Raw genomic sequence first — 15,855 nt, forward strand, 5'->3', positions numbered from 1 at the left:
CAGACAGAACTGGTTTGTACAGCTGTGGCTGAGGGAATAATCTGAACCTTCCTCTGGATGGTTTTATGCAAGAAGAAAAGGCTCCACTTGGTTCTTTGGGCAAAACCACAAACAGACAGTGACATCTCCCTCAGGTGCTGATCTACACTTCAGAGTAAAACCATTCTCAGGTCTGAGCCTGGTTCAGCTGCTGGGGCTGGGGCAGGAGCTGCACTGGGCCACTGTCAGGTGGCAGATCCCAGCCCCAGCTCAGACTGCGTGGAGTGCATCTCTACTGTTTGTAGATACTCAAGGAAAGAGGAGATTGCTTGTTTGAGAAAAAATAAAAAAAGAACAAAACAAAAAAAACCTAGAAGGAGCTTTTTATTCTTTGTGGAATGGCTTCATCTTCACGTAGCAGCATTCCTGCACATCTAGTGCCTGCCAGTAATATGAAGGGGGTGGTAGCAGCTACATGGCCTCTTAGACAAGTGTCTTCAATGAGACATCTGTTGCAAAGCAAAAATCTCTGCTCTGCAGAAAAACGTTGGAGCAGATGGCACCAAGTACCACACATACACAGAGGCCAAATTCCCCTGTACCAAACAGTAACCAGGTAATGTACTTAAGATAATATATAAATTCAGATAAACACCTTTGGTGTCTGGTGATCACAAAAAAAAAGAATTCAGTGATTTCATAGATCTGGAGCTGAATTCAAGGCAGAAAATTGACTACAAAGCTAACTACCAGAACTGAAGATTTGTGCTTTTTTTGTTTTGTTTTTACTTAAGTGGGGCTATGAGATATGGATGAAATCTTTTACCTACAAAACGTCATAGCAAAATTGGCCCTAATAGTGAAAATCATTTACTCTGTTCTATGTTTCCCAGCTATATCTTATGAACTCCTAATCACAAGTGAAGCAAAACTAATAAGCTTTAAACTAAGTTACTGCAGTTGAACAACAGGCGTGGATAGAGGTAAGGCACAGTACCACTCTTTCTTTTAGAGTACTTTAGAAATGCTGCTGCTGATAGGACAGTATCTATTCAGATTTACTAAACAGCTGTTGAAGAATATAAGTATTAGAGTGATGGCAACTATATATTTCAAAAGAAATGTCTTTCACTCTGCAAATGCAAACTTTTTCCTTTCTTGGGCAGAGTCAACTGCAGTCTGAGTTCATGCCAGTCGTAGCCCTGCAGGTCCCATGAATACAATCCCAGCCTGGGGAGTGATGTCATTCCCTCAGTTCTTTTTTAATCTCCTTTTTGTGCTGAGAGCAGCCATCTGTCCCCCTCCAGACAATGACAGAAGCAGCTGTGCACGGTGTGCCATCAGGAACAAAAGCCTTTGCTTCATACCAGAGGGCAGTGGGCTGCAGGTCAAAGGGGGTTATAAGGATATCAGGGTCAAATGACACCTGTACAGAAAAATAAAATGAGGATTATACGGCCTTTATTCACTAACAGAAAAGTGGGGTCAGTCTTTGTCTGAGTGTTTCTCTAATGGCCATGGGAATGTGTATGCGTTTTCAAGGATAGCCGCACCACAACTTACCCTCAGAGTAATCGAGTAACAAAGACAGCTTCAAGCAAAGGGCAAAGCAAACACAATACAAAACAGTTATTTTGAAGGGAAAACAAAACAGCTTGGATACATTCTAGTACTTTTTGCAAGTTCAAAGAATGTGATTGCGAGTTCAAAGAGTGTGATTTCAAGTGGTTTGCATATCCTATAACATGCCCTTATAAAAGCACAGCAAATCATGCTTTTCATGTGCAGTCCGTAGCACACAGTAGTTTCCTTGCTGCTTTGTGGGAAAAGGGAAGCTGAGCGAGGGCCAGGCTGCTCAGAAGCCTCATTCAGGAGAAGTTGGTTATGCTTTGAGCAGCTTTTTCTGCAGGGTGAGCTGGAAGGAACTAGAGGAGGGTACATACTCCATAGAATGAAATTGCCCATTCCTGCTTGTGCCTTTCTGCTTTTCCATACGTGGTGCTAGTCCTAATCCTAATCCTGTCCCAGATATTCTCTCTCTATGCTGGGTCCATTTCAGAACAGAAGCTGATACAGGTGTAAGCTATAGGAACCCTTCTTAGATAACAAGGAGGAATGTAAAACTGGGGTAAAGTCCAGGCATATAATGAAATAGGTAAATGAGTTTAGCAGAGTACAGTCTTCTGTATTTTGTTTAAATCCTCATCACTTTTGTTCACATGGATTCCTTTCTGTTTCTAAGCAAACATGCATTTTGAAGCCAGAGATATACCAGGGGTCATGCAGCCTTACCACTTCTTTTGGGATGACAGTCCAGGATTTGGCCCTGTCTGTTATTAACAGGGTGACATTCCAAGAAGTTGATGGGACAGAAGCCCGTATTTCACAAACGGGTAAACTGTAAACACTGTATGCTCCCATCTCCGGGGAGCGTGTCCTGGGACATTCATGGATATGCATTTGAGCTCAGACAAGCCATAAGACAGCCATGACTGGGCCATCACCAAAAACAGTGATCCCTTCCATGCCACAGTTCCACTTATGGATGTAGCAAATGGTTCCCTATTGCCTTCCTTGCTTTTTTGCAATGCAATTCAAAAAGGATACTGAAATAAAAATTCAGTCATAAAGCACAGCATTTTTATAAAACTAGCATTTCTCCCTTTTTTTCGGTTAAGGGCTGTTGGTTCAGGCTTGTTAAAAAGTAGTCTTTCAACCTGAAAACCTTGTTAAAAAGTAGTCTTTCAACTTGTTGTGTTCTTATTTGCTAATTGCCAACTTCGTTTCCTAAATGGCATGAATAAGTCCTTTCACCTTACATTGTCTACCTAGTTTATGCTTTGTTATGGGAAAAAAGTCACAAGATGCTGCAGTAAAACAGGACAGAAATATTACTAATGAAGGAAAACACATGACTACATTTCTAGGTCATTGTACTGTGTAGTTTATCTGAAGGTGTTGTGACTGCTGAGCAGCAGTTTAATTCAGTCATGAGAATTAAGTTTAAGACTGAAGCTTTAGAGTTCTTTTATGCCACCAAGAAACTGCTAAAACTTGAGAAAAATCCTGTTTGCCACTTGATGCTGATGTTGGCACTCTCCTGCCTGCAAATTGCTTATCATTCCCATCTCCCTGTGAGTGCTAAATGAGCAGAGCAACACACCATTGAGAATCCACTCCTGAACATTACTGTCCAGGAAGAATTTTATAGATTTCCAGTTTTTTAAACAAGATGATCGATCACCAGTTCATGAATCACTGGTTCACAAATTATTTGTTCTCTTTCAACTTTACATAATCCTCTATTTGACCCACAATAAAGTCTCTTATTTTAAGCTGTCTTAAGCTAGGGCAAAACTTAGGGTGCTGTTGTTGGTTCCTGAGACTGCCACAGCATACTTTACATTCTGGCAGCTCTGTCGGCGTCACTTTACAGCTCCTCCAGAGATCAGCCAGCTCTGCTGAGCGGTTAGTGACTCCGGACATACATGCCATTGCTGTCTGACTCTGTTCTTTCTGGGAAACTTTCCTGAAGTCTGTTTTCCTCCGTGTTTCATCATAATCCCAGGAGGGGCAGATTTTTCTTTCTCTATATGAACAGTCACTTTGGCTGCAGTTTATACGACCCAGCCTAGAGCATGTGCTGCAAGGCTGAGTTGGTCTTACTCTGAGAGAAGTTTACTCTCACCAACATCTAGTATCAGAACTCAAAGTGAGAAACAGAAGAACTTTCAGGCTTTAAATTTTTATATTGTGTTTATTTTTGTTGTGTTAGGTTTTACTGTGTAAGGAGAAGATAGCCAGTTATTGTGCTGCCTTGAGATAACACCTGGCTGTAGAGGTAGTAGTGTTTGAGACAAAGAAATAACAATTATCCCAAAAGTGAGGGTGTTAGTGTAGAGTGCTGTGTATATATTTATATATTTGGGAGTGTAACAAGGCATATGGTCAAACATCCAGGCCTTGTGACCATTATACAATACAGTAGCTGTATAGCACAGGGATTTATTATCAAGCTGACATTAAACAGACTTAATGCAGTCTCACAAAACATGGTCCCCAGTGTAACCCTGTGATTGAGCATGTCATCCAACTAGCTCCTTCGAGCAGTTATGGTTAATAACAAGCAGTTATAGTTAATGACATCCCCACATGAGCAAGCCAAACGGTCCCCAAGAGAAGGACCACTGTTGGCTACAGTGCCTCCAGCCCTTTTGCCATCTTTTCCTTTTCCTCTAATCACATCCTTTCAAGGGCTCTGTGCCACACTCACAGGAGTCACCTTTTTCAAAAGGGACATTCTTGCCTCCTGCCCTCTCCCCAGACAGAGAAGTAAGTGCGTTAACTTCTCCACTTCTCTTTGTGGCAGCTCAGTGGGTTTGGCTCTGATTCAGGCTCTGCAGTCTCCTTGCAGAGCAGTGATGGTTTTAATCAATGGCAAGCTGGCTTTCCTAAACAAAGTGCTGTTTCTTCAGAAAGCAAGAGCTTCATAGTGAAAAAGTGAAAATATGAGCAGGTCATATAGTTGTATAGCTTATGTAGTGCTGACCCAGCATCCAGTGGGGGTCTGGATAAAAACTATAATGTTTATGCTATTTTTTTAAATCTCTGTCTCTTGACTAATAGTCCCATGTATTGCAGACAGCATGAGTCACTTCCTTCTTAACTCATAGAGGCCACTGTATGTCATATTAAGTTCATTATGTTGCTAGGCTATTTCCTCTGTGGGTGAAATGTCAAAATACTGGCTACCTATATAGTCAGCGTTAGGAATCTCTATCAATTACAGACTGATCCCTCTACAGTTATACTTCTTGAAAAAGTTGATTCCATGAGCCCAGATAAACCCATAAAGGTGCATGAAACTGTGTAACAAATTATATAGTAAACTGGGTATTCCATGTTTCCAGATCATGAGTCTTAGCCAGACTAAAGTATGGGAAGTATTGATAGCCAAAACAAAGTACAGTTATTATACTGGTTGAGCTGGTAAAATAAATTATTCCTTATTTAATTTATTCTAAAATTATATAGATAACAGAAGAACAGATATAGAAATAGATATAGAAAATAGTTCAAAGGGATAATAATTTTACCTGTTTCTATCTGAGCCATTGAATTTTCTTATATGATCCATAAATGTGCAGCAAGAAGGCAATTCAAGCTTACACATTTTAGACTTGGCCTGTCACAGAAGAGGATGAATCACTGTCTGGAGGTTTCTGTTTTTCTCCTTTGGTTATAAAGCAAGAATAGAGTACTGGTTTAGATTAGATGCCTGCCATCCATCCATCCATCCATCCATCCTTTTCTTAAGTATCTATTTGTTAGAAAAATACTCTGTTAGTTTTGTTGTCAAAAAAAAAAGTCATCATTGAAAGAATAAGAGGATCACTGCAGATTTTTTATAAATATCAGGTTAAATATTATGTTTGAATTTTGTTTTCCTACAGACCAGATGTTATCATAGAGGCAAGTTAATTTATAACAGTACTCATTCATGTACGTTGCAGGCAGTCAAATTCAGTCAGTTATGTGTGTTGTGTCCATACAGTGAACAAGAAGTAATTCAGAAATCATTTCAGTGCAGTTACCCTGAGAAAGTCCTATTTGCAGATGAAGTGGCTCCTGCCAGCCCCACCATGGGGGACCTGGTGTTCCTCTGTGGCAGCAGCAATGGCAGTGGTATCCAGCTCTGCTCTCATCTGCCCCTCTTAGCCCTCACGCCTCCCCTCGTTCATCCCTCTGTTACTGTTTTGGTCATGAGTATTAAGCACAGAGGAGAGGATCACGAACTTGGCCAGGAAAATGTCGTTAATAACCTTGACAAGTATGGAGATGGATTGGGAAGGATAATGGAGAGAGTGGGAGGAAAGGAAGTCAAGACAATAAATAGGCTAGACCTGCTGTTACCATGTTAATCTCTACAGGGTTATTCAAGGGAATTGCTGTGTTACTTCATACTATACCTAGGTCCTTTCCTTATTTCTGCACTATTTCTTCCTTGATACTGACATTGTATTTGTAACATAATGTATATTTATTATAGTTTACAAAATTAAGAAATCAAAACACAATTTCAAACATATTCAATACAGTGGTGGAGGGGAAATACACAACTTAACTCATTAAGTGATACGATTGCCTGACAATATAAAAGCTTTTAGTCCACTCACTATTTTTTAATTGAAGATGATTATGTAATTGCATATCACTTAATGTGACCTCCAGTTTTTGTTCCAAAATAGACCATAGTTTATTATATTAATACTCTATAAGAGGCTTACAGCAGCTATTATTTTTAATAATAGTCTCACTAGTGCCTTCCTGATTCTACAGTATTTCACCTTTGGCTGTTGTATTGTTTGGTTCACTACATTGTTTTGAGAAATATAATCATGATGCATACAGAAAAATCTGTTTGAGGAGGATTTATAAATGGGATCTGAATTTAAGGGAGATTATATTTCCATTTGCTGTACATAAATTGTGTCTTTCATCTGTGGGGGTGGGGACTGAATACCCTGTCAGAAAGAATTGCATATATATAAGAACTGGTTGCTGTGATGCTAATAAATAATCAATCATATTAATTTAGAAGAGGTAAATATTACAATTTTAATAACTTTAATGTCAGAGCATGTACTGCAGGAATCCTCCTAAATGAGCAGTTCCTTTTGCTCTGAACTGAGTTATCTGCAAAAGATAGGTGTGATTGGTGGTGATGGAAATGCAACCAGGCTTTCCAGAATAGGAGCCCAGTGTAGATAATCTGCTGCCATAAACACTTATGTATGTTGTTGACAGCTGCTCAGTCATAATTTGCAGAGTTACTGGTGGTTATTAAAAAAAAAAAATTGAAATTCCAAATAGTAAAAAGCAAAACTATAGATAAATCTTAATCCTTTAAAACACCATCGTGGTTCTTTGTTTTTTTAATAACAGTGTCCAGTTTACTGAGCAACAGCTCACCTGAAAGGAAGTTTTATGTTGGAAACAAAAGACTGTTGCATTTGAGGTAGGGAAGAGACACCCTTGAGGAGTCCCAACAGATCTGCCTTTGGGGAAACTCTCAGCGGTTGCTGTTAGAGCTCTATTGAACAGAGGAGTTTGGCAGCCAATTAATTCTAATTAGATTTTTTCTGGGTTCGATTCCCTGAGAGCAAGTTGATGGTGTTCCCCCCAAAAGCAAACTGGAGAGCAGCAACAGCCTGGTTGCTGTGTGGTCTGACTCCCTCTTAGGATAAACTCCTGGCCTCCTTTTGTGTGTCTTCCCAGCCCTGCTCACCTAACTGACATCAAGAGTCTTCCTGCCAGAGGGAGGGTTTCTTAGGAAAGAGGGTTTTAAAAGATCAGGTTGGCAAGCAACGCTCTGCAGGCATTGTGCTTGGCTTTGTGTTCAGCAGGTTTTCTTCTTGGAGCTTATTTCCTCCCACAGTTTCAGCAGCACAGAAGCCTTTTAATGGCAGCTCCCAGTGCCATGGCAGTGGGAAGCATGGACTGGCAGCATTGTGGTATGGCAAAGGCCTTTGGCTGACTGGCCTCCACCACCATTTCCCCTCTGTGCCCTGTGTCTTGCTAAGAGGTGGCTTCTTTGACATGTTCTGAGCATGTCGTGGGAAGAGCTCCATGGGAGAAAACTAGGAAAAACCCAATAGCTGCAAGATTCTTACACTGTGTGTCATCTCCACCACGTGTTTGCAATTGTGCAAACATAATCAGTCTGGCAGATTACCAAGTACGCCATGCCCGCAAGGAAATAGGCCTCTCTTTGACCTATGATTGTATCTATGTGCAGTGTTCAGTGTATTTAGTTAGAGATCAGTCATGGATTTGTGACAGTTCCTCATCATGGAGCAATCTCCTTTTCACTTGTGGTGTCATCCAAGGAGACATGGCTGTGCCTCTCCTCTTCTCATCATAGTTGTGTCCACCGGCGGGCAGAGCAGTGAGCCAAGGACCTGCCAGTTGATACACCCTCCCTGCCAGCCATGGGTGGGCATGGTGGCAGCTCAGGGAGAGGAGCCATCACTTCCACAGCGTCTCTTCCCATCACAGTGAAGCTGGCACAGAGGAGCTGGGCAGCGTGCAGAGTTCCCCCACCGCCTGCTTCTAGCACGTCCTCTGTGCTGCCCACACGACTGGAATAGAAATCATGCCACATGTACAAAACTGAAAACTTTTCATACTGCAATTTGTTCTTTCCTACCCCCGAGGCCTTTGTTAGCTAACAAGACACTAGTCTTTGAGGGGAGAGACAATGGTGTGGTTCAGCTCGTGCTGTGGAGGCACGCTAGAAATGGCGCAACAGCTGAGTCACCCTGTGACCCCCAGCCCCCCTCCTTAATTTTATTATTCTGGTTCAGTGACATTTATTTTGCTGTAAATGCCCAATTTCCTATACAGTACATATGTTTTACAAAGGAACTAGTAAACTAAAATTATGTTGTGCAGAAATTCTTTGGTCTGAAAACACAGATAACCCGTATTTGCCTTTCAGCCTTCACGAGCTTAGACATTCAGTGACAACCAGCAATAATATTTTTAGCCGCTGGCATTCTCTTCAGCTTCAGGCTAACTCACTAACTTGATCAAGAGATGCTCCTTAAATGAATTGACACCATGTGCAGTAAATTATGTGTTAAGGAAAAGAAAACGGATAAAAGAGAGCTCTGGGGTGAGTCTGTGGTATCACTACATTGGAACTGATTGCGGCTGAGAATTTGTCATTGCTGAAGTTTGCATTATATTTAGAGAGGGAAGGGGTGGTATATGTTCTCCAGCTCATCTCAGTTTTACAGTGCCATTTTAAACACCAAACCTGATTAAGCTTCTTTAGAGGACATACTCACTGCTGGCCTTCTGTACACATCCTGTGTATGCAAGGGATCCCACTAAACAACTGTCTAAAGGAGGTGCAAGCAAGGCTGATACCCAACAGATAAATAAAATTTCATATATGATAAGCAGTAAATACTGCTCTGTCTTAGTCATATGAACTGGTTTGGCTGAGTTGTCCTCCCTCAAGTCGATTAAGTTTAATACTTCTGTGTGAACACTCAGAGTTTCCATTAAATATGTCTGTATGTCTGATCCCAGGCTGAAACTCTGATATTCCAAAAATAGTTTAATAAATTGAAATTCCAAGATGTATCATCATAAGCCTGTCACTTGAGTATCAAATCTGCCATGTTATGTAAAAAAATATTGGTTATATAATGGGATTTTTATCAGTCGAGTGACATAAATGCAAATATTAGAGCATTATTAGGAAACCAACCTCTCTCTGACTTTGGATCTGTTATGCTGGAAGTCAGAGAAAAAGTAGATTATATATATATATGAGGATTTAGGTGCTGTAGCTTCAGAGGTGTCTGACAACTCTGAGTTACTTTGGGGGTTTTCTTCCAGATAAATGTAAATACATTTTAAATGGCACTGAGGAAAGAAAATGGAGTGTGAAAAGAACTTTGAGCAACTCCAAGGTTTCCTTTGTGATACCTGAACTGAAGCCATTGCTGCCAGTGGGCTCAGAGATGTCCCAAAACCCAGTACTTCTTACCTCTTGAAATAGGTGAAGAGAGAGCTGGGGAGCTATAGTCTGTCTATCTGCTGGAAAGCAGATAAAGGTCCTGAGCTAGCAGAAACTGGGACTCACTAGCAGGAGGACATATGGAAGAGCAGTAGGGATTTCCTGTAGGCAGAGCAATGTTCATACATGCATCACAGCCAGTTGTCACCAGTGATCAGATAACAGTGCCAAGCCCTGGGGAAAGGCTGAATGGGCAGCAACTGCTCAGGGAGCAAAGGCATTGTGTGGAAATCCACACTATTGGGGAGCAGAAGCTTTGGAGCTTTACATGGGAGCATGTAAAGAGTGGTGTTGTGAATTACCTGAAAAAGAAAGGAATTAAGTATGCTATACATAGAATTAAGTGCATTGTTTTATAACTGATAAGCTGATTTTGCAGTTTGCACAACTTCTTGAAAACCCTAAGTAGGGTACTATCTGAAATTGCACAGCCTGATGTTACTGATGGACAACCATCTGTCCCCATGGGCTTTCAAATTAGGAGAGCATCACTTTTACTAAGAGCAGGCAGTCTGTATGGTGGAGGGTTTAGTAAGTGAATTAGATGAGTCTTCTGCCTTTTCAGCCTGAGGTAAAAGCAGGCTGAAAAAAATAGAGGCAAGGTCAACTTCACAAGTTAATATAAGTGAAATAAATATTTTAATTTCACATATTTTCTGGGTTAGTTGAAGTGAAGCAGACTGTAAAAGGCTGATGTGCTCTTTAGTGTTTCTAGTTCAAAGAGGCAGTTTTCCCAGTAGCACTGGTATCCCCCCAGCTGGCTCTGTCACAGCACCTCGAGCATTCGGCACACTTTAGAAAATTAAATCTCACAGTGCTCTGCCAAGCAGGTAACTACTATCCTCTTATGGATGGAAAATTGGCATATTCAGTAAAGGAGTAGAAGCTGGAGGGAAGGAAACCAGTGGGAAGAGAACACTGAATGTGCTTCCCAGGGAATTCTCAATATCACGCATCTGTGTCCTGGGATGGGGAACTACCTGCCTTTAAAGAAGTGGATCACATGTCCAAAGTAACACTGAAAGCTGTAGCACAGACTGGTCAGGGTTCTGATACCTCCTGTGCCTGGGCTTTAACTAGAAATCAGTTCCCCCCAAAATGTATAGATTCAGGTAACGAGAGAAAGGACGACCCTGTTCTGCAAGCAGGGCTGTGCATGTGGGCTTCCTACATCCGTGTGAAGTTCCTCTGCTGCCTTCACTGAAGCCACAGGGCTCCAGGGCTTCTGAGCCTGCATAGTCCCAGCTGAGCTTTCACCTTTCCCTGGCAGTGAGCTACCTCAGTGCTACTAAGTGCACACTGACAAAATGCTTAGTTTAAAACATGGCATAAAAGTGCTATTAATGCTTGGAGTGCTGCTGGATTTTTCCCCTTGTATGGGATATGAAAAGGAAAAAGAAAAAAAAAATTTTTTTTTGCCCTGTAAGATTAAACAATCATCATGGTTTTAAGGGCTTAATCTGCTGGCATGCAGACTGCTGGCTGATAAGTCTCAGAGTCTGAGTGTAATTGGATGCAGAATCAGGTTCAGTTGTGTGGGCTTTCCAGGGGCTTTTTGTTTGTTTGTTCATTTTTATCACACTGCGGAGTTGAAGCGATCTGTCTCTGGAAATGCCTTTCGGGGTGAAGCTGTAATGCTGTGTGTCCCCGGCCGGTATTTGGGCAGCACCTAGTTGGAGACCACCGCTCGGGGAGGGCAGTGAGGGAGGCTGCTCAGTGTATGAATTCGTGCTATTGTTCGAGAGACACATCTGCCTTAAGAAATCGCACGGCACAGGCCGTTACTTATTCAGATGCAGAAGCTCCTTCCGTCCCCCAAGACGGCCCATTCAAGTCACATGCCAGAGGTCTCTGCAGAATGGGCTGCAGCTGCTTCAAATCTGCTGTCTAACATCAGAAGCAGTTGGACAAACTGTACCGTGCTGACTACAGTCAGGCTCCCTGGCGCCGAGGAAGACAGGGAAAAGATTTGGGATCCCAGCACTATGTTCTCAGAGGATCTGTGGCTGGAAAATGAGAAAAACTGTGCTGTTGTTCACAAGTCGAAACGAGGAAGGAAGCGCCAAGAGCTCCTGGCCGTGGCCCTGGGGGTGAAGGTGGGAGTAAAGGGGGCACTTTTGTGGCAACCTCTGAAACTCTTTGCCTATTCACAGATCACCTCCTTGGTCAGAAGAGCAGCCTTAACTCAAAATGACAACCACTTCAACTATGAAAAAGCACACAATTTTAAGGTAAGCATGACTTCCTATCATTTTCAGTTAAAAAGTTTTGTTGAGATGCCTCACATTTTGTTTTTTTGCTGTGATGAGTTATGCACGCATCTATTTATACTAGCCCTAAGAAAAGTGTTGAAAAAATGCCTTTTTATTTTTATTTTAAGTTCCCTTAACTGCATTCTTAGTATGCTTTATATGGGGACTTAATCCAAATAATAGTTTTGCTGCTCACTGCACTACTTGACTGGCAATTTAGCTCTTTTCCCAGATTTGGGTTTCTTTTTTATTCAGAAACAAAGTACTTCATGTTGATTGTCTTTATCTTAAGTGTGTATGTACTTTTAATTAAGAAAAAGGTCCCTTTTCAAAATCTAGCTATTATCAGAAGCATTTTACCAAAAAACATTTTGGACCATTTCTATTTTCAGAAGAAGTTGAGGGGGGCTTGGGTGCTCCTAACAGTGAAGCAAAACACAGCGGTGGGTATTGTCTCCCAGCTTTTGTTCCACCACCATATGCTAAGGAAATGCTCTCAGAGTCTCACTGAGCTATATGATGTGAGCTTGTGTTTGCTTGTCAAACTAAAACAAATCTCTGGACAAACACAGTGATGTTTAAATGGGTCATCTTTTTGCTGTCTTATACATACAAAATCAGATTCTTAGGGATTTTTTCCCCAACGGCTGTCTCTGGCAGACTGCAGCAGGGAAGTGACTCAGCTTTGGAAACGGACCTTCCAGGCAGCTTGTATTAAAATGTTTTGCCAAAAGGACTGTGCTGGTTTCAGAGTGTGCCAGCCAGTTACCGTATCTAATGCTGTCAAATTGCGGTTTGATGCTTATCAGAGTAAGCATCGAGAATAAGAGGCAGTAACAAGACAAGAAAGGAATGTATCTCAGCTTTGAAACCTCAGTTTAGTTAAAGCTCCTTGAGGATGCTGATCTGGGTCACTGTCAGAATAGTTCCACTCATTAGCAGAACAAGAATTTTCTGATATTCTTCTAGGGCCTGTCAAAAACGGAGAAACACTGATTAAAATTATTTCAGTTAGCAAAAAGAGTTTCACTTCTTATTTTTCTACATGTTCTGCTGTGCAGACATGACTCTCCTCTGCAGTACTTCTGCTGTAGTTGGCAAATCAATAATTTAATATTAGTGGGCAAAGTGAATCATAGCATCCCTTTTCTCATTCCCCTTCCTTGACCCAGGCTACAGAAAAGTCAATATTTATCTCTCTGATCGGCACTGAAGGAAATAGGGGAAATACTCTGTGTTTTCTTGCTTGATTAAGCCAGCTTTCATTCTTTCTGGGTTTGGCCCTCATTATCATTTTAATATCAAAACTATTTTAGTTTAACTAGAAAGTATTTTCTCATGACTGAGACTTTTTTCCACTTTGACCCATGCATTCTTTCCTCTTCAAAATTTCCCTTGTTTTGGCTTTGATTTATAACTGGACATGTGCCCAGTTAACTTTGCATTTGCACAATCTAACTGTTGTACAGTCTCTGTTCCTTTCTGTTTCAAGAGAGTCATAGTTTAAATGGAAAATCACATGATTAAAATAGATATGTATTCAAAGGCTTGACAGCAGAAAATTATTGTTTTTTCCTAGTAAGGGCACTAACAAACCTTAGGGAACAAGCATTTTTTAAAATAATTGCCCAGAAAGGTCAATCAAAAGTGTTACATTTGCGTAATGAACAAATATGTTCACTATGCAAATACAGTTAGTTTTCCAAAGGAATATATTAGAGCATGTCTAGTTGTTGAACAAAAAATGTGGATAGTATATTCAGAATAGAGTATTTAGATTTAAAACATGTCTAAATTCAAGGCTAATATCTTTTATATATTCCATATTCATTGCATAAAAGAGTTAAGAAATTATTTAGAAAAGTATGGCTTTATGGGTCTTGGGGCAAAATTCTTAATGGCTTTTGTCAGCACTCAGGCTATAATGGTATAGGATTTATCTGAAGGACAGCGCTATTTTGCAGACATTCAAAAAGTTGTCTTACCCATTTTTAGGTGAATACTGACATGTATTGTATCATTCATCTCAGTTCCCAGAGATAAAGGTTACGTGTCAGACTGTCCCTCATAATCTTGTCATAGGCTATTCTTCATGAACAAACACTCTTTAGCTCTTGTCCTTTAGCTGTGAAGAATCTTAAAAATGAAGGGCACATTTTTAGCGAGGTTGATGAGATTTTTGTAGATCTTACACCAAAGATCTTACTTACTGGAAGAGAGAAGGCACAAAAGGAAGAACAGACTAAAGGCACAAATTCAGAGCAAGGACAGCTCTCCCTCCATCCTTGCCAAACTAATACAAAAATTATAAAGTGGTGTTGAAGTTTGGAGCATGAGGACACCACGTTATGCCCTTCTGAGCATCCATGCTTTCTCATTCAACCTCTCTTCCAAATTTCAAGACACTCACAGCAAATGAACAAAAAAAGATTTAGTATCCAGGCTGATTTGTTAAGCTGGGTTCATCCTGAGCACACCACATAGTCACATGGATTTAGGTTTGGAGCTGGCGTCTGTCTGGCGGGACAACTTTGCATAAGCCAGTGTAGACATACCGTAATTCAGGAAAAAGAATAAATCTCTGAAGCCCTGTTTAGAAAAACACAGAGGTATTTCTCTAGCTATGTGGGTGTCAGCCTAACTGGATCACAAAGTACTCATGCGTTAGGATCCAGGAGGCTCTTTCAGATGAGCTTTACCTGCCAGCTTCAGTGGGGTCCCAGCTGGTGGTGAAGTCAACCTTCTGCCTGAGGGCAGCAGCATGGAGTTTGGGGATGTTCCACGCTCTTTGTTCTATGCTGGGAATTCATGAGAGGGCTTCTGTGCTGCTTTAAGTGAGCGAATACAGCAGAATAATGTGCATTTTCCACAATACTGTGCCTGTTTGCCACTATAGAATGGGCAAATCCCATTTGCAGGCAGGCTAGTAGAGCAAAGGCAGCTGATTACAGACAAGTCAGATCTGCTGGGAGAGAGGAGGCTCTGGGATAAATTTCCCCTTGTGTTAAGCACTGCAGATAATACTGCTTCTGGGAGACAAAGGGTTTGGGGAGACATTTTTTACCGACATCATGAAAATTATGTGTATTCATTTAAACAAAAATAACAGCAGAGTTAGCTTTTCTTCCCTGCAAATGGCTCAGGTTCAGCAGGAGTCCACAGGAGAGTGCAAATGTGCCTTTATTCAGGCGAAAGTCTGTAAAAAAATCTTCTTTGGAGGCAAATAGAAAAGTCTTCAAACCCAACCACATAAACAACAAAATTTTCACAGAAACAACACTATATAATGCCAATAAAAAACGTGTTTCAATTCAAGGCAATTTTTTTGTCTGTTTTTGCAATATTGCTTAAGGTATAACTTTGTTTTGCCACCATACTAGCACACCTTAAATTTGGTCTCAGTTTCTCCCTCTGTGAAGACAACTCAGACACAAACTAGAAGTCAATATGGTAGCACCTACTGGGGGAATGCCACCATTTAAAAAAAAAGAGCACCAGACGGGTGAAGGGCAAAAGTGAGAGCACAGGAAGGAAACAAGAAGAGACACGCAATGTAGTGTTGTGTGAAACTGACCATCAGAGAAGAGACATGGACGTAAGAAACGACTTTTTATTGAAAGAGGCTGAAAGATGGAACAGGAAAATTTCAGTGTATCATCTGAAACATCATAATTTTAGCTTATTTGGAGAAATAGTTCCCTGTAAATTCTTTTAAAAATTGGAATTATGTGTCAGCTGTAGCCCAAGCAGCCCAAGCCTATGTTTTCTGCGCACAGAGAGGTCTCCTGAGATGGCAGGATGGGGTTGGGACCAGCAATAAATAACTCTTGATCATATTTCAAAAAAATCTAAGCCCAGCCCATTCATAATGATGCGGCTACAAAGGATGGGGCAAAACCTAAAACCGCATCTCAAAAACCTAAGACCTGCTGTTACGTCTCACTGTTTAAAACAGAAATAAGGCCAATCTTGCAGGCAAAATTCCCATTTACCATTCAAAAGTGTTCCTAAGAACAGAATTCCTCCGTTATT

The 15,855-nt window shown here is 41.0% G+C and overlaps 1 protein-coding gene across 1 annotated transcript in view; it reads left to right on the plus strand.

Annotated features, from left to right (window-relative positions):
• The window catches only part of CHN2 (chimerin 2), a 161,288-nt gene that overhangs the window by 125,476 nt on the left and 19,957 nt on the right, over positions 1 to 15,855 (plus strand). Inside the window, exon 7 of the mRNA XM_027675313.1 lies at positions 11,725 to 11,802. Coding sequence (XP_027531114.1) covers positions 11,725 to 11,802 — 78 coding nt within the window. The remainder of the gene's footprint in view (positions 1 to 11,724; positions 11,803 to 15,855) is intronic.

Source organism: Neopelma chrysocephalum, unplaced genomic scaffold (genome assembly GCF_003984885.1).
Source record: "Neopelma chrysocephalum unplaced genomic scaffold, ASM398488v2 Primary Assembly neopelma1_26, whole genome shotgun sequence".
NCBI lineage: Eukaryota > Metazoa > Chordata > Aves > Passeriformes > Pipridae > Neopelma > Neopelma chrysocephalum.